The sequence below is a fragment of the Talpa europaea genome (assembly GCF_964194135.1).
Source record: "Talpa europaea genome assembly, chromosome: 6".
Taxonomy (NCBI): Eukaryota; Metazoa; Chordata; class Mammalia; order Eulipotyphla; family Talpidae; genus Talpa; species Talpa europaea.
This window is the reverse complement of record NC_140072.1, coordinates 22,550,457-22,575,142: the sequence shown is the minus strand read 5'-3', so window position 1 is coordinate 22,575,142 and position 24,686 is coordinate 22,550,457. Positions and strand designations below refer to the sequence as shown.

Genomic DNA, 24,686 nt, shown 5'->3' with positions numbered 1-24,686 from the left:
GTTCCTCTGTACCAGGATGTACATTGTCCTAGCCCCATATCCATTGCTGGCAATGGATGCACTGAACATGCCAGCACTGAGGAGTACAGCAAGAACTTCAAACACTAACGACTCTACTTCAAGATACAGTGTAAGACAATGAATTTTAACCTAGACATAATTATAAAGTGGAAATAGTATTTGTTTTAAATATGGAAGGACTGATTTAGAGGACTTGGACAACTGATTGCACCTGAAAATCAAGTAAAGGGACTTTTTCCAGCCGATAGGCAGGGGTCCTCTTTTTGTGAAGTGATCTTTTTTCATTAAAGGGATGGAAAACACAGTCTAGTTTCCTGCAGGCCCACATGATGACAGTTTTGTAATTCAAAATATTATGCACTTTTTAAAAAGAAATCTTAAACAGGGATCTTCACATTCTCCTTTGTTTTTCCTTTGCTTTTACTCATCCTACTTTAGAATATTTTCTTAAATCATTCAGAGGACTGTGAGGAAAGGCTGTGGTACCTGACCTTGTTGGAATCAAGGCCCAGCACTGTACTACAGTCCTGTTTACAGATTATTACAGTGAATCGAATGGGTACCGAGGCTTCACCAAAGAGGTACTTTTTTTTTTTTTTAATAATTATCCAATTTTAAGAGCAGTCCCCCTCACCCACTTCCCCCCTTACACAAACATGTGGTGTTGCCTTCAAATGAGAAGTTTTGTGTCATTAATGTGACAGAAGAACTTTATAAAAAATGTAACTGTCAAGCATACAATTTACATTTAGAAGACTGTTAATCTATGCTAGATTGTCATTTTCCCCCTTCTCCCACAAAAGTTTACTGGCAATCCTGTCATGGCTCATAGCTGTCCCTCTAACCATACTATGGAAGTGCAGTCACCCAGTGTAAAAAGAAGCACTTGCTGGGCATCACTGACACCATTCATGTTTTACTAATAGTTGAGTAATCAGTATATCTAGAATTACCTTGCATTGCCTAAATCATGTGTATATAGTGAATGTTATATAATATACTTGGCAGGTCTGTTTTAATTTAATTGAATAAAGATACAAATACTTTGTTTGGCTGGCATATATTAAATTATTATATGGAGAAAATGGTTGATTCTTATTTCTTTCAGTTGAAACACACACACGCAAACACTAAACATAAAAGCACGTATTCTGGTACGCCTTGATTTCTAGTTCTGGATGAATGTATTCATCTTAAGGAATGACCTAAGATTGCAGTTTGGCATGTAGAAAAATCTTTGGTTAGAATAGGATGGATATCTTTTAAGCAGAACTTCGTAAGTTTTTTAATTTCCTAGGTAACATGTATACAGTTTGTTAAAGTTTATATTAAACATTCTACCTTGCTTGAGGTCTTTGTGCTATCAGAACTATTCATAATTGAACACCTACCTACATCATTCATTAATTCTTCATTAAATCTATGTACTAATATTCTAAGTCTAACAAATACTGTGACTGAAATGCATGCAATTTGTTGAAGAGAAAAAAATTTATTAATCTCTACTATAATGTCTGTGAAGTGTGCAGTAGTCCATTCTTAGAGAGTCATCTATCCATCGAGTGTGTATGCTCTGTATGTGTCCTCTGAATAATGAAGGAACATTTCAGCAATTCTGTTAATCTTGCCATTAGAGACATTAGTAGGAGTGCGGCATCAGAGGGGAAATAGAAACCTAGTACTTTAATAATTTCCTGTGATATTTATTAGAGCATTAAATGTACATCACAATAGTACAGGATACAGTCCTACAAGATTAGAATGTTGATTGCATTATCATTATGCAGTCTATCCTATCATGTCCTTTCTTATTTGTTAAATTTGAATTTTTGTTTAATATCTGTACCATTCCTATTATGGTAGCCATTTTTCTCTTTGCTAAATATCTCCTCTTTTAAAAGTCTCCCAAAAAATTAATTTCAAATTACACAGTGTCCAGAAGACCATTCATTCAATGAGTCTTTAAGCCTGCTTACTAATGCTGCTACAATTAATCATAGTACACATTCCAAAATCTCCCATGCCTTTTTTATTAAGCCAGCCTTATTGTCCTTAGAATTTCCCTTTATATGTCTTATTGATCACTTCTTAATTATCCCATCCCCACTCCAAATGAGAACCTGAGAAAAGTCACACTGGAGGCCATCCAAATATCTCTCTGTTCAGTGTGTTAGCTTTCAGGAGGGTAATGATTTCTTTTCAATCTGCCTGATTGTATAAAGAAAAAACTCAGATTTGGAGTTCTATTCCTACTTCTCCCAAAGGGATCATTGGTGGTTCTAATAGACCACTTCACTGTGCATCAGCTTTATATGCATTGGGGATGGAGGATATTTTTATTATGAGTGTGACATGGGTACAGATATTTTCTGCAGTGATAACGGATTAGAAAAATTCCAGTTGGATGCCCCTAGGTGGAGATAAGAAAATTGTATCTTTCCTTCATCACCTGTGAAACATTAGCTGACAAATTTACTCTTTGTAGTAACTAAAACATGCTTAATCAGGAACAAGAAGTGACTGAGAAGATAAATACATCACCACTAAACCTCTGCTTTTGAATCCAGGACTTAACAAGACAGTTAATGTAACATAACTTCTAAACCACATTCCAGAATGTGGAACATTCCTTTTTGAAATGGAAATTTTCTTTGACATTTCAGTATTTTTGGATCATAAAATGAAAACATTTCAAGGACGAATTTACTTTAGTGGGCTAATAACCAAAATAATAGCAAGGGAGACTTTTCATATCTAAGCACTTTTAGAAACAGGAACAGATAGGTATGTTTCTAAATTGAAAGACAGGTTATTCACTGTTCCCAGTCCTCGAAATGTATTTTAAGACTATGAATTTTCAGGGGATATATAAACATTAAATGTTGCTTAATTAAAGGTGGCTGGGCATCAGATTGTTTTTAGTGGGTTATTATGAACTAACAAGGATGTTCTAATGGATCTGAATTTAGCAAGGAGCGTGCCACACTGATGATACTACAATCAGTAGGAACAATCTGGTGAGCAAGTACTCTATCAGTTGGAGGCTATATTATGGTTCTAAAGTCTTAATGAATTTTTCCATAAATCAAAAATTAGTTGGTGTCCATGATTATGATCTTAATTCACAAGTTCAACTTACTTTACTCATGTACTTCACCTTATGTCATTTAATGACAGCTTAGCTTGGAGTTTTAAGTGGCTCAGCAAAACACAATGTAAATGGAAGGAGCAGTATCCCAATTTATCAATGTTGTACATATTGAGGGAAACCAATTTTTGCTCCAGATTTAGAAAGAAACAAATTGAACCATTTATTTCTTGATAACTCTGCTGCTATGGATAGGTTTGCTTACTCTTTTAACCTCTATTATATAACTGTTAAGAGTAGATCCTGTTGTGTTGCACATTAATCTTTATCAGCAAAAGAAACATCACAAGGTTAATACTGGTTTGGCTGAAAAAGAATTAGGTAGTAAAATTGTTTATAAGGGAAAGTGATGATTTAGTTTATTCAGTATTTTTCCTTTTAAACATCTCATTGCTAACTTAAAATCATTTCATAACCCCTTACACACAAACCAATGAAATATCTTGAGCTCTAGTTAAGAAGCATGAAGTCTGTGATAAATCTAAACAAAAGCACTTGTAACTTGTTTTGTAAATTTCATGCCTTATTTTCCATTTTTGACACCGTAAAGTGCATTTTCTGTCAACTGTGAGCAAATTTCCCTTTGCCTTTAATGAAAATAGTGCATTAAGTAGCCAACTGCTGCAAAATTATAAGCAAGTTAGCAAAGGTGGATCACATCGGGCTACCACTCAAAGAAACAAGCTATGTAACAGATGGAAGTCACATGTAGTGTGGCTTTAGGGGGAGTGCCCCTGTGCCAGATGCATGCCACTTTCAGTAGCTGCCAAATGTGCCTTTAATTAAGAACATCTCTAATTTTTTCTTCAGATCAAGTCAGCATTTGGGGGCGGGATCAGGGCAGGGGACTTCGGGGTGCAACTATCTGGTGATACCCACCAGAGAAGAAGCCTTTGTCAAAGTGACATGTATAACTTTAGTTGAAGTGTGTTTGTGTGTGTATATATACGTGTGTGTGTGTGTGTGTGTGTGTGTGTGTATTTGCCTTTGTTCAGTAGCATGGTTATTTGCAAAAATAATTGTAAAAAAATTGCGCTGTCAGTCTTTGATGTAAAAAACAAAGTGCGGTCTATTAATCTAAATATGGACTTTGTACCGAAACATGTTCCTAGGTTACCTTTGTACTCTGTGTGCAGCAGTATTTGGTTTGCATTTAAGGTGAAAATAATTACTGTTATTTTTCTGGCATTACTAAGATCAACTGAAAAATAATAAAGAAAAATGCCTTATGTAGCCCACAAGTGTATTCTTTTTGAATATTTATTTTAAAGGGCAATTTTTTTTATTTAAATTTTATTTTTTATATTCCCCATACAATTACAACCCCCTTATTTTGACCCCAAGCCCTCCTTTCCCCGCCCCCCACCTGCAAAAGGCAATATTTTTAGCTTCATAAGTAATTTCCATTTTAGCTCATACTTTCCATATTAGAAATATTTTGCTCTTTATCATGGTTGTGTTTGGGAGGCACTTTTTCCTGCATCAGGTTACTATAACAAATTCAGGATTTCCTTCTTTATGAAGTCCTATGCTTATATTCTAGTAGGACACTCTTGGCACGCAAATTAGTATTCTAGTGACCTTTTCCTGGGTGAAGTTTCAGAGGGCTGAAGCTTTTGTATTCCATAAAGGAAATTTTAAGATATTTCCTTGACAGGCTGAGACCTGCTGAGATGTAGGACATAATTTAACAACCATAGGAAAGTAACTTTGTATCAAACCTGATTCTGAATCTGCCCTAAAAATGTCACTTCTTTTGAATTTAACCTGGTAGTTTGCTTTTTTACTTGTTTTAATCATACGAACTCATCACAGTTTCAGGCCACTTCAATCTCTATGTGACAGCCTACAGCCAAGCCTGACTCTCCATAAACAAGAAAGGCTTTTGATAGTTATGGTTATAAGGGGGGAGGGCACTTATGGCCACTCTAAAAGCTCAGGACTCTTGATTCTTAGGGAGGCAAGAAAAAAACTTCAGCTCTCTTTTAGAAGGTAGTTTCTCTATTTTCATGGCTCATCAAATAAAAGGGAGAATCAGTGGTAAAGGTCAAGCAGGGACTTTGGAATGAGACATATCTGTTCATGTTCTAGTCCCATTTCTTACTAAATGTGTAACTTTGCAGAAGTTATTTAAATAATCTAAGTCACTGTTCCTATGCGAAAACATCTATTTGCGACTTGTGAGTTCTTAAGCTAGTAACTGTAAATCACAATGCCTTCACAGAATAGATGCTTAGCAAATGGGATGTTTAAAAATTATGAGGGGTGTTTTTGAAGTTTGCCTCTTTTTAAACACCTTTTAGATACCTTTTTAAGAGAACAATGGTTCATGCTGATTCTTTACAAATAGAACTTTTCATGATCTTTTTGTCACTTAAGTTGATTTTCAGTGATCTTAGTTATAAGCATTTGATAAGGACTCATCTTCCTATTCGACATTCAAATATTTATTTTTCCAGGTACAGTAATGAACAGACAAAAATCCCTATCAGCATGGGATTAAGAATACAGTGAAGATGTGCAGACAACAAGTAATAAGAATAAATAGACATACATTAGAATATTATAACTAACTGCTATAACCAAAAATGTAGGACAAGGTCACTGGGAATGTAGGCTACAGAAGATGAAATTTAAATGAGAAAGAGTCAGCCTCATGAAGCAAGTGACATGGATTGAAACTTGAAGGGGGTGATGGAATGAGACATGCAAGTGTCTAGCAAAAGAATGCCACAGCACAGGGAACTCAATTCAAAAACCCAGGGGCAGGAGCATACTTCGAATATGCAAGGAACAGCAAGGCTACTTGTATCAGGAAAGGAATGACGATGAGTAGAACAGGAGATACCATTAGAGGTTTAATGGGATCCAGATCACTTGTAATGACTGGCTTCTGTGAGAGAAATAGAGGCCTTGGAGGGTTTGAGCAGGGGAGTAGCACACTCAGATTTACATTTTAACAGGATGCTCTGGCTGGCTGCTGTGTGGAAAATAATTAAGGGCTAAGAGTGAGAATGAAGGAGCCCAGTAGACTAAGGTGATAGTAGTGGAGGTGATAAGAGATAGGAATTTGGATGTACTGGAAGATGGCCAAATTGCTGATAGAATGTAAGAAACAACTGTCAAGGATGACCAAGGAAGGTTTTAGGCCTGAGCAACAAAAAGGACAAAGTTACCTTAATTGAGGTGGGGAGGATATGGCTGACATCTCAGTGATGCCACGGAGGCAGCTGGAGGTGTAAGTCAAAGTTTGGGAGAGGTGTAGGTTAAAGATATAAAAGTGGGAGTCATTTGTATAAAGATCATATTTGCAAACCAGAAGTCTGGATAAGATCACCGAAACGTCAGTGCAGTCTGAGGAAAGAAGAGATGTAAACAAAGGAGAGCCTGGGGGCATCTAACATTAAGAGAGGGAGGAGAACAGAGGAACCAGCCAATAGATGAAGGAACTTGTCTGAAGAAAGATGACAACCAGCCGTGTATTGTGCCCTTGAGCCCCAGTAAAGAAATTATTTCAGAAGGGGGAATTCAGAAATTATTTCAGCATGTCAAATGCTATTTGATAGGGAGAGTAAGACAACTAAGAATGGATCATTCATTTAGCTATGTGGAAGTCACTCATCTTGACATAAGCAGTTCAAGGGAGTGGTGTAGGCAAAAAACATGGGCCTATTGAGTTTAAAAAAGAACAGGAGAAGAGTTGGACCAGTTTCCTGTTTCAAGTTTTACTATTAAAGGGGTTTCTTTTGCGTAAAAAATGGGAGAAATAAGAACACATTTGAGAGCTGAAGGGTTCCGAACTGAAAAGGGAAATGTGACCATGAGAAGAAAGGATACCATCTAGAGCTAAGTAGAAATAACCCAGTTGGAACAGATGGTATCCCATCCTCTCCAGTAACATTCCACTATCTTCATATGAATAGGCTTATATATCTATGAGGAAAAAAAAAAAAACCCATTTTCTTGCTAAAAATTAAGAGTAATGCTATTATTTCTGAAGCAAGAAGGAATAAAATACTTTTATAAATAAGGTTTAGATGACATTAAAGATTATGCACTAAGCTGCTAGAAAACAGATTATTTGTTTTGGGTACAAAAATCTTGACCATTTTGAATGACAGCTTCCAAAAAGGGTAGTTTAAGCATTGCCTCAATCATATCTTCACATTCTTATGTTGAAAACTTAGTTCTAGTGTCACACATCAATTTCTGTTTTTTCCCCCTTAAATTATACAGATCTGTATCAATTTTCTCAACCTTTTAAAAGCCTGTTTCCATTTTTCAAAACTTTTTTTCCTCACCCTTCCTTTCCCTCAGCTTCCCCACACCCTGTAAGAGTCATTGGTCTATACACCATAAATGTTAGAATATTCACATGTTGAAAATGCTGCACTCACACCTTATAAGTCAATGCTCAGCACATGAGAATCACAAGTGATCCAGGTTAACTTTACCAATGTATTATTATAAAGGGCACTAATCATGTGTATATACATATATGTATTTCTAACCAGCCTCTTATTGCATAGAATAGTAAAAGGTCTCAAATGTAAATTTAGAAATCAAAAAGAGTGAGTTTTATAAACTATCAGTTTTCTGTATCTTAAGGTAAGTATAATCAATTCCTTAGTCTATCCTAAAATTCAATCTGTAAGTGGAATTGAGTGCTGAAGTTTAGATCACTCAATTTATTCTTCTAAGAGGCTAGTGGCTCTATAATTTCAGTGAGCCAAAGAGTCACCTGAGTACACTTAAAATGCAGATTCCTGGACTCCACTCCCAAATATTCCAATTCAGTGGGACTGAAATATCAATAGTACCCAGGAATCTACATGTTCATGTGCCCTCATGGAGAAAGTAGCCATATACTTGGAGGTAAGGAAATGAGACAGGAGGTGCTCAGAAAACACTATACAAAGGTTTTCCCTAAACAAGCAAGAGATATTTTAAGTCCAAAACTAGTTTAAACTATATGTCCTATGACGAAATAACTCACTACAGATAACCCTAAAGTGTTGACTCACAAATTCCAGTTCTCTAATGTTCCAGTTCTAGAGTTAGAAATGCAAAACAATCTTTGCTTGTGCTTGGATACAGACGCTGCAAGACTGCAGAAGGGACCTGTTGCCAAGCCCCAGTCTATGCAAAAATATCTACTTCATCTTTTAGTAAAGTTCTTCTCTCTGCTTATCAACCCAAACACTTCCAGAAGACATCTGCGGTCTCCTATGAACAAACTGGATTCCTCCAGAGGACTGGACATCACAGATGCAGTAATGCCAAACTCTTTCTCACCCTGAGTTCGTCCCTTAATGCAACATCACATTAAATAAGATCAAAGATCCTAGTGTCCCTGTTGGTTTACAGTACTACCTAGACAGATTTTTTTTTTTTAAATTTAAAAACACAGAAAAGAGTAACCCTTTTTGTTCATGGAGAGATGTTTTCTAGTCCTAGCTGCTGTCAAAGTGACAGTGGCACCTTTGTTTCTGAAGATAACTACTTTATTTCCTTTGTGACTGATAATTTTCTTTAAAAAAATGAAAAACAGGGAAGCAAAGTGACAATCCTGAAGCTCTTTATCCATTTAAGAGTAGAAATTAAATTCTGTAACCCTCTGCATATTAGAGCACCACTATTAACATTGGTATCAACTTTCATCTTGGAATAACAAGAAGATACAGCATAGTTCCTGGCCTTGAGGTGACTTACATGCTTGTTAAGATAAGAAAAATACAACAAAAATAGACAAGTTACACCACAAGATGTCACAGAAAGATGAGATGGGATAAGCTGGGGCTTAAAGATTAATAGAGGAAGGAGGCTTGAGAAAAGGCCCTAAGAGAGTCTGAGGATGGTGCTAGAAAATAATAGAAGCCCAGTACTAGCCAGCTGAAGTTGTTCGTTCACCATTACTGCAAAATAGGAGATGGCAGCCAGAGAGAAAACTTGGAACCATATGAGCGTGGGGGCGTGGGGAGCACGAAGTCCAGAAGTTCAAATTTGTACACAAATAACGACAATCAACGAGTTTCCTACAAAACAGTATTTGAGGATATTAATGTGTTAGAGACATATAAGATTGATGGAGACAGAGTAACTTGGGGGCAGTTAAAAAATACTAGAAAAATCCAGATATCAGGTGATGGGAACCTAGAGAATAGCACTAGTTATTATTAGTTTTATGGCTAATTTCATAAAATATAACTAAATTTAATTGTGCTACAGATGTAGCATCAAGATACTTAAAAGGATGTTATCAAAATGAGGATTTGGGAGGTTTGTGACATTTCTTAAACCTATCTAGTAATTGATCTTTTTTATGATAAACAATTTTAAGGGGAAAAGAATTTTTTTTTTTCAGTTTTATTTTAAGGCCGTGTTTTCCATTTAACATTCCATGTCCAGTCAGTTTGACATTGTACTTTTAAGCACTGCCTCCAAACTCCTTTGGCCTGAGAAAGAAATCTAATTTCAAAGGAGTTATTTTCAGAAAAATGAAAAGCTTTGCTTAAACTTAAATATTGGAAACTCCAAAATCTTGGCAGTGATTCTTTAAGTGTTCCAGACACCTGTTGTTCAAAATGCTAATGGGTAAGTTCCTAATTTTTTTATCAAATAGAAGAAAAACTGTAACACTTAAAAGTCAAATTTCTCCTATTTTATCAAACAGTGAATTATTAGAGGAACAGCCTCTGATGAAGCCAGTTGGAGTAGCAAGGTTTCGAATAAACAGTAACAAACTGCCCCAAATTTATTATAGATAATAGGTGTTTGCTTTGGCAGCACATATACTAAAGCATTACAGCTAACTGCCTGGGGATAGAGGCAAATTGTTTAAACCAATTTTTTCCTATTATGATATTCTATTACAGTGTCTGATATTTGGAGCATGTTAAGTATGCAGACTTTGAAAAGATCTATGAGGAAATAGAACACATTTTATTACCAAAATAACCAGGCGAGCCTCATTGCAATTATCCCTGTGAGTTGTAAGAGTTTTGTTTCTTTAACTTACTTCAGGAAGACAGAACCATGCACTGCCAACCTTCGGTTTTCATTCTGACTCGGTATTTACAGCAACCACTCACTATGTGTGAGCCATTAAAGCCTTGTTAGTGCTGCTGCCTTTCTTCCTGACTGAAGGAAGTAGCTTAGTGCTTCCCGCCCACCCCCTCACCCCTACCCCCAGACCCCCATCTGGTCATAAGTGTGTTGACACTCAGCAACACTAGCGATTCTTTGAATCCTCAGTATTCAGTTTGACTCTAAACTGTTTCTACCTGCAACACAACCCGCACGAGAGGAAATGTTTCTTTGGTCTCAAGTTTCTAGAGAAATCATTGTTCCCTATACTGATTTTGATAACCACTGAACAAGAGAAATAGTCCTCTTGATGTTCTCTTCCTGTTTGAAGATTCAAGTGTCTTTAAACTTTGAACCTTCCTAGCCCAGTTTAAGCACAAGTCCTCCACAACTCAGATTTATAACATATAAAATGTTATTCTGTTAACTGATTTTTTTGCCTTAAGAGATGATAGGTTTTGCCTCGGGGGCCTATGAAAGAGCAAAACAGAACTGGTCCCTAACACGGTGTATATTAGTCTAAGAACAATGGGGTAAATTCATAAGCTAAACACCTAGGAAGCATAAAATTCACATCCACGTTAAATATGAACATGCTGAGTATTATACTGGGGGGAATGAATTCAAGGTGGGAGATTTTGTTCTTACATTTATTTTCCTCCAAATGTAGTGTTTTTCTCCAATACTGTGAAAAATCTTCATTTCCTTTTTCCCAAATGTTGAGGTTCAAAAAGCCAGCTCTCAACCACAAACTAATCTCTATCTTTTCGATGTCTTGGATGTTGATTTAGTTCTTATGTAATTATATTAGTTTTCCTCGGGGATTTATACATCAATATATATATTCCTACACAGATATATACAAGCTTTTTATCCTCATCTTACCACTTGATAATACAACTTTAAGTATGTTTTACACAGCTGTTCCTTGGTCAAGGTCATTTGCAAGAGCAAGTCGGTTTCTGAAGAAATCTTGTTTGGTGGGTGAAGGATCCATTGAGGGATTCTCATTAGTTTTTTCCCTGTATTCTGATCCACTGGACCTAAAATCTCAGCACACAGATAAAGTACAGGTTGATTTGGTTTTAATTGTTTTCAAATATTTTATCTATCCAAATCTTTTTGCATTTGTAAAACAGTTGCCTCTACATATGGAATAATTTTTACTTCCCCTGAATTTCATGATGCAGGACATGTGTATCTAAGATTTGTGGTGAACATAAAGAAAATCTTTCCAGTACTTTCTGGGGACAACTGTGATAACTGTGTATGTCAGTGTAAGGTATTGTGTAGTAACATTGTAACAGGGAAATGAAATCTTAAGAAGGCCTCTTTTCGATTCAACCAAGTAACTACTCCACAAATTACCAAGGCCCTTAAATTTAAAATGGATGGAATTAATTGTTCTCAACCAAGATTATCAAGGGCCTTTACCGGGTGTGGGCATTACATTACAAACTCTTGCTTTTGCTTATTTTCATTTTTAAATGAAAGATTTATTGAAGCCAACCACACATATATACTACATTTGGTAGAATGAATAAATAAATACAGTAATCAGATTGAGGAGAGTCTATAATCTCAACCATCACAAAGGAGATCAAGCCAAATCAATAGACAACAACTCAAATCAGTCCAATTGAGTCCCCAGTCGAGGGTACATTCTTCCTTTATCGTGGTTATACCAGTTGGGTAATCCATTCCAGCTCTGCACCTTCTCCAGTTTGTTCATGTCAGAAGTCCCTGGAGGGAGGAGGCTTTCTGGAAATAACCTCTGACAAACTAGGCTGGGGCCCTTTAGATTGCTTAAACTCTTGAGCTACAATGGGTAAAACTAGCCCAGTGACTAAGAACCAATATCCGAAGACCTCATGCAGATGTATGAAACTGATGTTAGACATGAAGTTCTGTGTCTAAAGCTCCTACACAACTGAACAAATTCCCCATATGCTGAGGCAGTCAGGCATGCTTCCACTATCCATAAAAGAAGGATAGGTTCTTTCACTATTACTGGTATGCTATGAGTCTTTGCTGTTTTAAGTTAATCATGACTATCTTTACTGAACTAATTGGGCAGAAGTCACACATCCCTTTACATTATTCAAGCAAAGAAGCCGGATCCACACAAAGACTAAAATCTGGGTATCTGAAAGCCTGGTAACTGACTAGATATTTTTACTTTTCACTCTTATATTTAATATCATAGATGAAGCAATAGCTACCCACCATGCTTTCTACTTCTAGTCAGGAAGAAGCACTTTTCTATTACATCCCAGCACACAGAGGAAAAACTATTCTCTCAACCCCAGTATATCAGAGTACTCATCAAATAAGAGGATATCTGGGTAGGGTGAAAATCCTTTTACTTTCCAGAAACTTCCCTGGGACTCTCTTTTGAAAGAGCTTCAACATGCTCTATTCTGAAACTCTGAGAGTTCTCTCAACTCTCAGGAGTCCCATCTGCCTCAAGTTCAAAGCATCCCTAATTAGTACAATTGGGCCCCAAATGTAGGAAGTTAAATGTCTGACCATTGTATTCTTTCCCCACATCTCATTATCCAGAAGACTATGATGGCCTACAGTTCAGGGGGGCAGGACTTAGTAAGCAGGATTTGTACCTGGCTACTATTTCTTATCAACTGTTCCCCCTTAGGACAATTATCTCATGAAAAAGTCACTAGTCAAAACTTAAAATTTTTGCCTACATTTCCCCTCTTGGCTGCATCTGATCTCTCCAAAACCCAACATATTATATACTTAGATGATTCCAACATGCAACTGTTTAATGTTTACCTGGAAATGGGAAAGCTTTGATGTCACCACCAGCCCCAAGGACCACAGAAATCTTCACCAGTTGCGTTCCCATTTCTGAAACAAATGCCAAAATCGCCCTGTCTAGTTTTCAAAGTCCACAAACTCAACTTAGTTTTTTTTAAACTGCTCTCCTCACAAACCACCTCTCTGTGTCTCCAAGTGTGTGAAAAATTTCTCTGCATTTCTTGATATAAAATATTAACTAATGACTAATTTGCTAATCCCTTTCAAAATCCAGTCTTCTATTATAGCCATGACTAAAAGCATATTTTCATCCTTTAAAAGATAATTTTAATTGACCGCTTTGTAATGTCATATGGTATATGACCAGCTGAACACCTGGATTCTTCCAAAAGTGTGGCTGCTAGACTCTGAAGTAGTGTATATCTAAAGTGCTGGGAAATAACCTACAGAGTCTAGGAAGAATGGTCAGCAAATCTGCTTTTATTCCATTTCTTTATAAAACAAAAATGGCTCTTGAGGTCCTAAGGCCATTTTGGTTGACTGCAGGACAAATCTAAGTAGACACTAAAGGGACCTGCAGGTAAAAATTTCCTGGGTAAAGGTACAATGGCTGCCAGTAAATTCTGACACACAGCCACCCTTCTACTCAGTTGTCAGAAACAAAGAAAATAGCATGTTGGGATAGCTCATACAAGGATAGATTCCTACAAATATGCCTTGAAACTTGTTTAGAGCTGAGGGAGGGAAGAGGGGTAAAAACCAGTGCCACAGAACACTCTGACCTAAGAAGGAGAGGTTTCCTGATTAGAAAGACTGTCCACATTTAAAGCTTTAGGAGACATGCACGCAGAGAAGGGGGCAGGGGAGTACCCATCCTGTTGGCCACATCAGTCAGTGCTGGTAATCAACAGGGGGACAAATGAGCATTTTCATTGAAAAAATATTTGTTGAGTGTTTACTGCGTTCTCGGGACTGTACCTTACAGCCAGTTACCCTGACATTTGGGTTCTGTACTAATGAGAAGGAACTATTTCTTTTATTTCTTTCATACTAGACAGAACCTAGTACACTGAAGACAGTGTACCTGTTGAGAAACATTTGTATTCAGGTTTAAATAATCTAAAATGTTATTCTTTCAATAATGTCCTTACATTTTAAGGTTAAATAGGAAAATTAAATGGGAAATGAGAGAGAATCTCAAAGTGGATAAGAATGGGGGACGTACTGGAGTTAGGTTTTAAGGAGGTAAATAAGAAAGTAAGAGTAAAATTATCAATTGATTCCTTAGTAGTCCTGGTTTCTATCACACGGTCTGTTCCAAAGCCAAGGCTGGGCATATTCAAAAACAGCTGATAATACACCAAAAGGTACACTTTCAATTATAAGGGACCCTATAGAAGCCCTCTGTATATATTATCAAGAAAATAGGGATTTTAATGTGACTGGTAGAGGGAGGGTGATGACCAGGAAGGAGACAATCTGAGGCATATAATTTATAAAGTGAAAAAAAAAACAAAACAGGAAGAGACTGGGTGAGGAAATAGGATTAACCATTTAGAAATCATAAAATTTTATCTTTCACTTCCTCCAAATTTGAGGATAAAAAGAGAACACACCATTCCCTACCCCTAACTTGTCTTACTTAGCCCTCTTCCCTCATGCCACTCCCCCAACCAAGAATACTTGTTAACCTAGGGCAAGATTTATATGTAAAGATGACGTAGTATTTGTCTCAGACTTTAGGATAGTCTAGATTTAAGTCTTTGACAGCCTCTATACAGGTCCTTCTAGAATGGGATTCTTTGTGTTCCATCCTGCTCAAAGGCAGGGGGATAAGGACTCAGTCCAGCATTACATTAAATCTGTTCTTGATATCCAAGAATTCATATTTAAAACTTTTTAAGTCACTTAACATTTTCAAACTTGAAGATATATAGTCTTTTTCTGACCAATTCTGGGCAGCTTTCAGGGACATGTGACCTGGTATTTATCCAGGATAGATGTGCCTGAGATAGAAACAACCAGAGCATCATCCTTTTCCCCAAATATCTTGGGCACTTTTTTTTTAAATTTCAACTTGACTTTCCCTTTTGAATCCTTGTGGGTATGAGCATTCGGCCCTCCCAGCCTCAGAGGGAAGAGAACCCTTTCTCAGGTTTTCTGTTGCATCTGGCTCCATGCCTAGCTTCATCCCGAAGCAGCATTCTGGGTGTGTGGGGCCACCAGCCAAACAAGCCCCTATGGATACAAAAAGTGTGTCAGTGTAGACAGGAATGGGCCTCCAGAGGGCTATGGGGGAGGCACACAGTGAGCCCCAGATGTGATACAGGCAGTTTTTTCCTGGCTCTGGTCCATTTTGGACCTCTGAGGTCAGATCCTATCATGGTTTCAGTACCTGGTATTAGCTATTTCTTAGTCACAGGGCTTGCTGCCAGCCTGACCTCCCAACTCTTTTTCAGTTTCTCCCTGAACCTGTCCACAGGTCTGACCTCAAATGCAAATTCCTACTTAACAGCTGAGACTTTGTCATTCACAAGCCTATACAGTATAGTGTCTCATAACAGCAAATGCATATAAGAAAGAATGCTTACTTAATGACAAGAATGGTGTATTCCGATCTGGATTAAAAGCCAGACCTTCTGTGCTATGCTGGAGCCTCTCTGCCTTCCCCACTACCTTAACATAAATGAAACACACTTTCCATGGTCCCTGGATGAAAATACTCAAGAAAAGTTACTCAAGCTGCTTCTTTATTTCATGCCAAGTTCCCAAAGAGCTTCTGTGGTACCCTAGACTGGTGAAGAGCAAGTATCACTTGATGGTGCTCTCAGATCTACACCAAATCTAAAAAACCAGAATCTGCCAGAGGAAGCAGCCATCTATGTGGCACCACCTTAACTGCCAGTCACCTAAAACTTCAGATACTAAATACAATGCCAGAAAGGCTGGCAGCAAAGTGATTGATGCAGGCGAGACTAATCAATGAGAAAGGGTAAGAAGACCAAGGGGATCCATTTGACCTTCTAAGCAAGATTCCAAAAACTGCAAGAGAACCGAAGGCAGTTAGCCAACATGAATTTGAAGAGTCCACAGCAAATCCTCAGCATTGACCAAGGGCTGCAGAGGGTTATACTGGTTTTCTACATGGTAAGTCTTTAAAATTATAGGTCCTGAGGCCAACATTAATTTCTTGTTTCATTGTTTAAAAAGATGTGATTACTTAGTCTGATCTACAACAAAATCAAACCACACGTAAAGCAAATCTCAGCACTGAAAAAAGACACAGGTGAGTATCCTGAGTAATCTCCTACCCAGAGCAGGAAGCTCTCTCCTAGCCTCCTTGACCAGGGTCATCTAGTTTCTACTTAAGAGAACTCATTCCCTCACGAGGCAGCCAGCTCCAGCTCCAGGTAGCTGCATTTTCAGGAAGTACTTTCTTACTCGATGCTTCCAGTTTTGCCCCCTGGATATATATAGGAAGGACAAGGCCACTCCCTTTACCTCAGGTAACTAGCAGAGTATTTTCTTACATCTCTGGAAAACTAGAATTTGTAAAGGAACTAGTGGTAGTGCTGTGGCTCATTGCTTTCTAACAGACAGTAACCAATCATTATAAATGCAGTGGGCAAAAGGAGCTATTTGTTTTGGGTAAAAAAAAAAAAATGGGTTCATGCAGTGCTCTTAAGAAATCTGGAGTCCTTAGAAAGATTTAGGAGCCTAAAGCCCAAGGTCAGATTGGAAAGTTGTCTGTTTCCAGGTCTCTCCATCCCTGCCAAACTTGACAGAGGTAGGCGTTGGGTCAGAAAAGATTTTAGTGTATGATCCTAGAGTGAGGGATACAATCCTTAATTCCTGACCTTCTGAATAGAGGGAATATAGCGATCGTCTTGCATGCATGGGGCTATCTTAGCAAAACTGAAAAGGGACTTAGTGCAGTAGGGCTGTGTCTAATTGTAGTACTGTTGCTCTTCCTTCCTCTTCCTCCTTCTTCCAGTAACAACAGGTGGGAAGCAACAATAAGAGACCCATTAATATCAGTATCACTCTCTCCATGAGAAAAAAAACAAACCATCAAAAAAAAAAAAAATTCTCACTTCAGCTTGCCTCCAATTCTGCCATCAAGACTTTTCCAAATCTGGCAGTAACCTCTGCCCGCAAGGAGAAAGTGACTTCCCTGTGCTGCCTCACTTATCAGAAACTCTTCAAAGGTAGCAATAATGCCTTTCTTTAACTTTTCCACCCACCGAAAGGGAAGACTTGTTTCTTGATCCCAAGAACGTCCTCTACCAAGAGAAACTAAGCGGTAAGGGAAATCTCTCTCAAGGAAAGAGGAGAGTAGGCCTAAGGTAAGCCTGAGAACCCACAGAAAAAGAGACGGGGGCTCTCAGGCAGGCAACAGGCGAATCCCTCTATGCATCAGCACTTTTCCTTACATTTCCTACTGGGGTTTGGTCACTGTCTCCTAGCCTGCATGGAAAAGTGCTGGCCACATTGCTAAGGGTAGGAGAGGGGAGTGGTGATTTCATACGAGACAATAGGGCTTAATATCTTAGAAGGACAACATAGGGAAAATGCCTAGTTTCACCTTATATGAAGTATGGGAATGTCATTAAGGTGATTTTTAACTAGGGCCCAAGTCAAATCCATTCAATCATTCTGCCAGGGAAAACACTAGCAATAGTCCCAATAAACTAGTGTCCGGAATAAGTACAGGCCTCTAGAAGCCTAAGTGCTGAGATGCCCTTAGAAAGCTTTTTGGGGAGACTGGAGGGAGTACTCATTACACCCAACTTCAACAGTGTTTCCCACTCCTCCTGGTCTAAAAGGGATTTAACTATTACCAATTCATTTCCCAGGGCACCTCCTCTGCTCACTCCTCTCAGGACATATTACTTTGGGAACAAAGTAGGCTAAGGATAAAAGAGGCAGAGGATAGGACTGGGTTTGCCTTTACTCTAGATTACAGGGTAAAAACATCTTCACCTGGAAGGAATTGTGGCTACTGGGAGCAGGCACTGAATTTGAAGCAGTTGTATGAAACCAGGCTAGTTGATACTTATCACTGTTAAAACCTTAAGACTCAACCTAAAGGGAAATGAGTTACAATGCTGTCTTGTCTAAGGGCTACTCACTTCTTTTTAAAGAGCTTGCGGAAGGAGCTGCGAAAGCCCCCTTTCTGGTCTTGCCTGGGGTTTTGATCGCTGAAAGATGTTTGTTCACTTTCTCTTTCTTCCTTTGGACAGAATCTGGTGGTGTCTTCTAAATGCATCTCCTGAAAACACAAAAAAGGGTTTTTTTTTTTTTAACTCTTTTCCAAAGTTAGTATCTATCCTGGCTATGGGACAATTTTTTTTTTTAACTTGCACTTTCCTCTTCCACCCCAAAAGATTAATGGTGGGCACCCTATTCCAACTAAAGCAAACCTAGACTTATTAGGAGATCAGTAGTTGGAAAGGATAATTTTCTGCTGAGTGTGTTTTCCATGTGTCAAGGCAAGTAGTCTAGTAAGATTATGATAATTAAAGATCAGGAAATAAAGGAAGTTAGAAAACCTTCAAAGAGTATAGAGATTAATTTCTTACTCTGGCACCAACACTGTCTTGCTGGAAAACTAGTAGAAGTATTCCCTTCTATCTCTGGTTGTGCTTCTCTGTCTACAAAATAAGCCAGCTCCTTGAAAATAATTTACTTTTAAACTCAACATTCTTACTCTCTATTTTAGACATAAGTGAGGGAGGGAGTTTTTCAGAGGTCAGATATGTTTAATAGTAAATGTCAACTAGTATTTCCAACATGTAAATATGTCTTTAATACAGTTTTTATAATTCTTAATCTATGGTATTTGGCATATAAAGGAAAAAATATAGCTCTACCTCTTGTGAATTTTATAGCTTCTTTTTAAATGTGAGTTGTACTAAATAAAATAAACATTGCAAATTTGATGTGTGTGTATACATTTATCTTGAGGCGACTAAATCTTAAAAGAAATCAAAAACAACTGCTTGATTTTGAGTAACTTTAAGAGCACGCAAGAAGTCAAAGTAAAAACCACTCCAGTTATGCCCTGAAAGTTTCATAAATGAATGGGTGACTGCTTGCGGACAGAGAAGCGTAATGGGGACAATTTTTTTTTCAGGAAATAAGTGGGCTTGACTTTGAGGCATTAAGTTGGGGTTGTAGTAGCAGATCTAGAGTCTCTGAGATTCTTCTAAGATTCATAACTAAACCATGGAGATCAACATCTTAATGGGTTAGTATGGTGTTTCTCAGGGTGTGGTCCTGGGGCTACAGGATTAACTGGGGCTTCTATTTAAGATTCCTGAGCCCCAACTCAGACTTTCTGAATCTGAATCTCTGCAATTAGGCCTAGGTAATCCTTACGCACACTTAGGTTTTGAAAACCAGCATTAGTGTTTTAAGGTATATTTTTTTTCCCGCTTGCACTTAATGTATATTTGAATCACCTGGGAATCTTGCTAAAATACAGATTCTGATTCAATAGCTCTAGAAAGGGATCCAAATTCTGCATTTATCATGAGCTTTCTGATAATGCATTTACTACTCAATCCAAGGATCACGTTTTGAGAAGTGGACTTTTAGGGACTATTTAGGAATTAAATGTATTAATAAAGTTTTAGGACTTAATTTAGGGAAGGCATCTAGTAATAGTTTCAGGGAATGATGATCTTTATAATGCTTTGGAATGATGATCTTTATAATACTTTGCATTTGTATAACATTCCATACTTTCCAATGCATATTCACAAACTTTATCTCATTTGACCTTATCCTCACAACAACCCTGTGAGGTAGGTATATATTGTCTTATTTTTACAGATGATAAAACTGGAAATACAGAGAAGCTGAGTGCACAGCCCAAAAGCAGGTGGCTATTTGGCAACAGAGTCAGGACTAGAACCCAGATCTCCTGACACCCATCAGGTGCTCTGTGCACTAAGTATACTGTTTTCTTTTTTGACTCTTAGAGACAGAACAGGACTTAGGCATTGGTGGAGTCTGCTCATCAGGGGTAGAAGATACACAGAGTATATTTCAGGAGATGGAACGGTAAGAACTTGGCACATCTCAGTGTGCAAAAGCTGCTGCCTTTTTAAACACAGGGCTGTTGAAGTGTTGGTCTTTTGCAACTAAAACCTCCACCCTGCACCTACCTCACACACATATAAGCACAAACATGTATGTATAAACATACATATGCACATATACACACATGCACACACACAGCCTCTGCATGCCACCTTTCTCTAGGGCTCCCAACAATCCACAGCTTCTGAGGTTTCCGAAAGAAAAATTTGGTCCCAAACCAGAAATAAGCAAAGTGAACTTTGTTTGCATGTTTGAAAGTTTACTGATAACTGAAAGAGAAATGGGCTCTTTTTAACTGACCTCCATCAGACACCTCGTTAAGTTTCTTTCTGAAGTGACTTGACTCCTGTCTCATGCTGTCGAGGGAGGAGACTTGCTGGCCAGTATATCTAATTAACATTGCTTAATATACAGCTTACTGTGATTTGGTATGTCTGATAAACAGTCACATATACATTATTCATAGTTTACTTATCAGATAAATGATTTCTGATAAATGGTTTTCCTTGGCAACTATTGAACTCCCAATTTTCCACATCATGTTAAATAGGAAAGGATATTTTTGCAAAAATATGAATGCTCATATGAATGCTCTTTGTAGCTTAAATTATGTTAGTTAGCAGGTTTTCTATGTAAACTTCTGCCCATCCAAAGTTGCTCTGAATTGGCACTATTATTTCCTTTTCTATTTCCCTTGTTAATGAATTTTGGCACAAGCCTAAGAGCGTTCTGTCCAAAAAATTTTGTCTAGTAGAATTTCATAAATTTCAGGATTCAAAATCACAGCCAGAAGGAAATCTGAGAACCCGGGGAATCTCGGAATCTCTAGCTGAGCATGCTGTGGTGTTTTTATTCTCTGTGGGATCCAGACACAGACTTTGTGTTCCTGGAGTCCAGGTGGACTGCAAGCCCCACGGTTCTCCCTTACCCAACTCCTTCCTATTTCTCTTGCCCAATGTCTACTACTCCCGCTAGCATAGCATACCACAGGAGAAGCATGGTCCTGGTGTTTTAAAAAAAGAGCTATCAGCCTTTTTTGCACGTCTTCCTGCCTCACGCTTCACCTAGCCGACTTCTAGGCAGCTTTTAAAATCAAATTCAGACATACAAATTACCATTTGATTTCAAAAGCTCTGCCATCACCCCAAGGAGGGCTTAAACACCCCTCTCACGTGTGTCAAGGTTTATTATAATTCTGTGTTTCCCTGTGTCTTTCCCACACTCAGCCAGTAGTCCTGTAGAGCAGAGACTGAGTGTCATTTATTTCTGAATCCTCAGCACTTAGTACAGCGTGCAAGGTAGTATCTCAGTGGTCACTAAAAAGTGAATGGACTCGGTGGTTCTGAATCTGTTCCTACTCACTTGAAAATGCAATGTAGGGCCCTCTTCCTAGGAAACCCCCTTCTAACCTAGGCTAAGGACCCCCAGAATGTGATACAAGTGATACTTGGTGCAGGTAAAGTCAGTTCTGGACAATGTCATTTTCAAGATGTACCAACACTGAGGTACCCTGACAACCCTGACCACACTTTGACACTGTTCAATAGGGAAGGTGGCGGCACGGTCAAAGCGATGCTGTTCCTCTGCGTACTCAGACAAGTGCCCTTGTTTGGGTCACCAGCAGAGAAACTAGGCATGGCTCACGGGCTACGACTAGCCCTGTCAGGGACATGTATCTGAACACCTCCTTGTAGGTCCCCAGGCTGGCAAACACCAAGGTTAGCCATCCAAATGCCAAGCAGTGATAGAGAGGCCCAAGAAGGCGCCAGGTGTCAAGGCTCCCTCGACTATTCTGGGACGGCCTTGTCCCACTGGCGTCTGTAAGGTAGGGTGACACCATTTTTGGGTCAAAAGGAAAGCCAGGGCGGGAAACGAGCTTAGCTTTCCAGTGCTCACTGCAGGGAGTCCACAGCGACGGGACACCTGGTCTCCCCAGCTACCGTCGAGGCCGCACACAACGTGCTCAACGTCCCGAACACGCACACAAGGCGGTGCCGCCAACAGGGCCAGGGACCCGGCTAGGCCTTGCGCGCAGTGCTGGGCCTGTCGGGTGGAACTGGGGTGCCCAAGCTGAAGCAGGAGGGCGCCCCCCTGACGCTAACTGTGTGCGGGTTTGGGGTGGCGAGCAGGCCCGAGAGTCCGTTTTCTCCGCCCTCGGCCGTCGAGCCGCACACAAACGCCCGCGGGCCGTGCGCCGGGGCCCCAGGCCAGGCACTCGCCCGCGCCTTCGAGGGCGCGCCCCGCGCTCTCCCGCCTCCCGCACCCCTGGGCGAGCCCGGGCCGCGCCCTGCCCCTCTAGGCCCGGGGTGGCCGGCGCTGTGGGTTTGGGCGGGGGTTTACTTTACCCTCCTTACTTCCAAATAGGTCTGCTTTTCGCTTTGGGACCTCTGTTGGGGGAAGAAGGTCCGGGGCGCGCCGCGCGCAGCGGCGGCTGCGGCCGCGCCGTGCGGGGGGGCGGCGCGCTCGGCCTTGAGCGGCGCGCGGCCGCCGCTGCTGCTGCGCGTGCTGTAGAGGCGCGGGGCGGCGCCCTCGGCGGGCGGCGCGCGCGGGAACTCCTTGAGCGAGCGGCTCAGCGGCTTGGCCTTGCCGTGCGCCTGCGCCTGCGCCGCCGCCTCCAGCTTGTAGGCGCCGCTGCTGCCCGCCGGCGACGTGGCGCTCTTGGGCAGCGGCTGCAGCGCGTGCTCGGGCCGCTCGGCCTCCATGGCGAAGCTGACGGGCCGCAGGAAGCAGATGTCCAGGCTGGACTCGGAGGAGGCGGGCGAGCAGTTGTCGAAGAGCGCGGGCGCCTGGAAGGGCTCCTCGTCGTAGGGCGCCGGCAGCGCGAAGAGCTCCCCGCCGTACTCGAACTCCTCGTAGCCCGCGGGCACGAAGCCGCGCGCGTCGGGCAGCAGCTCGGCCGGGGCGCGCAGCGAGCGCTCCACGTTGCCCAGCGGCTCGGCCGGCGACGGCTCGAAGTCCATCTCCGGGATGGCCTGCAGGGGCCCGGCCAGCGCCTTCACGTCCTGCTCGGCGGCGCAGAACTGCGCGGGCGCCAGGAGGCTCTCGGGCCGCTCGTGTTTCCTGCCCTCCAGCTCCCAGTCGCCGGGCTTGCCGGGCTGCATGCTCTCCACCAGGCTCTGCTGCTGTTGGCTTTTCTTCACAGGGGGCAGCAGATGTCTTTAAGGGGAAACAGAATACAAAAGAGGGGTGCAGACGGGTGGTTAGTGCAGGCCTCGCCAGGCTGGGAGCCGCTGGGGCGCCTCTCTTTGCCCCCAGTCGGCTAGTGGTAGCTGCCAAGCTCCACAGACTGCGCCCATTGAGGCCCCGCGACCCCCGGGCCCCAGAGAGAAAATTGCTGTCTGGAAGGGGGACGCCCGATGGCTCATCTTAGAAAGGAGACACTGGCTAGAGGTGGCTGGTGGGTCGAGGACAGTCGTCACCCCCCCCCCCATGACAGGTCTGACCCTTCCTGACCACCCATCTGCCTCCCAAGGCACCTCTTTTCTCTCTCTGCTCCCTTTCTTGCCCTAGCAGAATTACACAAAAGAATAGAAACACCTTTTGTTCAACTCAGATCTTCACGCTTAAAAACAAATTCCTGGGGGCCTCCCTGGTGCACAAGGGGTTAAGCACTCCACTATGAAGCAATCCGCAGCCTCTGCAGGATGAGTTCAATCCCCGGCCAGCCAGGGAGCTACCCACGTGGTGCAGCAGACCTCTCCTGTCTCCCCCGCTGCTCCCCTCAGCAGTGTATTTCAGTCAGTCTGCCTGTTCTCTTTCCCACTCTGTCTCTGGTGAATCCTGTCACACCCCACATCTCTGGCCTGTACCCCAGCTCTTGTATGCATAAATAAATAAATCTTAAAAAAAAATTCCTGGATGAAATGAATGTGAGGTATAGTCTTGACAGCTTGAGTCTGGATGACAGCATGTGGGAGTCACTATTTTGTTTGTATCTGAAATTCTCATAATAAATACCATTTGGCTATAAAATGTGCAATATAAGTCTTTTCAAGCTTTTCACCCTGAATTTGCCCCCTATCACAGGATTTTTAAAAATATGGTAAGTAGTTTACATAGGGGCACTAGGATAGCAGACCCATCAGAGCAGATGTAATTTACCAGTTATGCTGGAGTTTACTTGCCAGACCTATGTGAGTGGGTGACTTACACACTGACCCCCAACTGGTTATCTGGCTAGTTTATGCATATTTAGTTCTACCACCAAAAAAAGCATAAATAATGTAGACATAAATGCTAGCACTGAAGATCTTTCTCCAGTGCCCCTAAGTTGAAAACTAGTTCTCACAGATACAGATACAAAAAGAAATAGTAAGACAAAATGCTGACCTGACTCTAGTTCTCTCCTAACTTCAAAGATTATTCTGGGTCGTTTTTCCCCCCAACACAGAGTGCAACAGCAGCTATCTCATTCAATCTGGTTATAGTACTGCAGGGATTTCATTCTTTGGGGTTCTGTTGCACTGCTTTCCCTACAGGACTCCTAGAATTTTCTCTAGGAAGGAACTCATTCTGGGCTTTATTTATAGAAAAGGTACTATCTCCG

General features: G+C 40.6%; 1 protein-coding gene across 2 annotated transcripts in view; it reads right to left on the bottom strand.

Moving 5' to 3' along the window:
* Nucleotides 1-11,168: 11,168 nt before the first annotated feature.
* Nucleotides 11,169-24,686, bottom strand: part of ARHGEF33 (Rho guanine nucleotide exchange factor 33) — a gene marked incomplete at both ends in the record, with an annotated part of 40,949 nt that continues 27,431 nt past the window's right edge. The window contains 3 exons of one of the 2 annotated variants that reach the window (XM_084234413.1): nucleotides 11,169-11,298; nucleotides 18,166-18,305; nucleotides 22,486-23,296. In XM_084234413.1, coding sequence (XP_084090539.1) covers nucleotides 11,169-11,298; nucleotides 18,166-18,305; nucleotides 22,486-23,296 — 1,081 coding nt within the window. Of the gene's footprint in view, nucleotides 11,299-13,071; nucleotides 13,124-18,165; nucleotides 18,306-22,485; nucleotides 23,297-24,686 lie in introns of those variants that run through there. The other variant, XM_084234414.1, reaches the window with a different exon arrangement.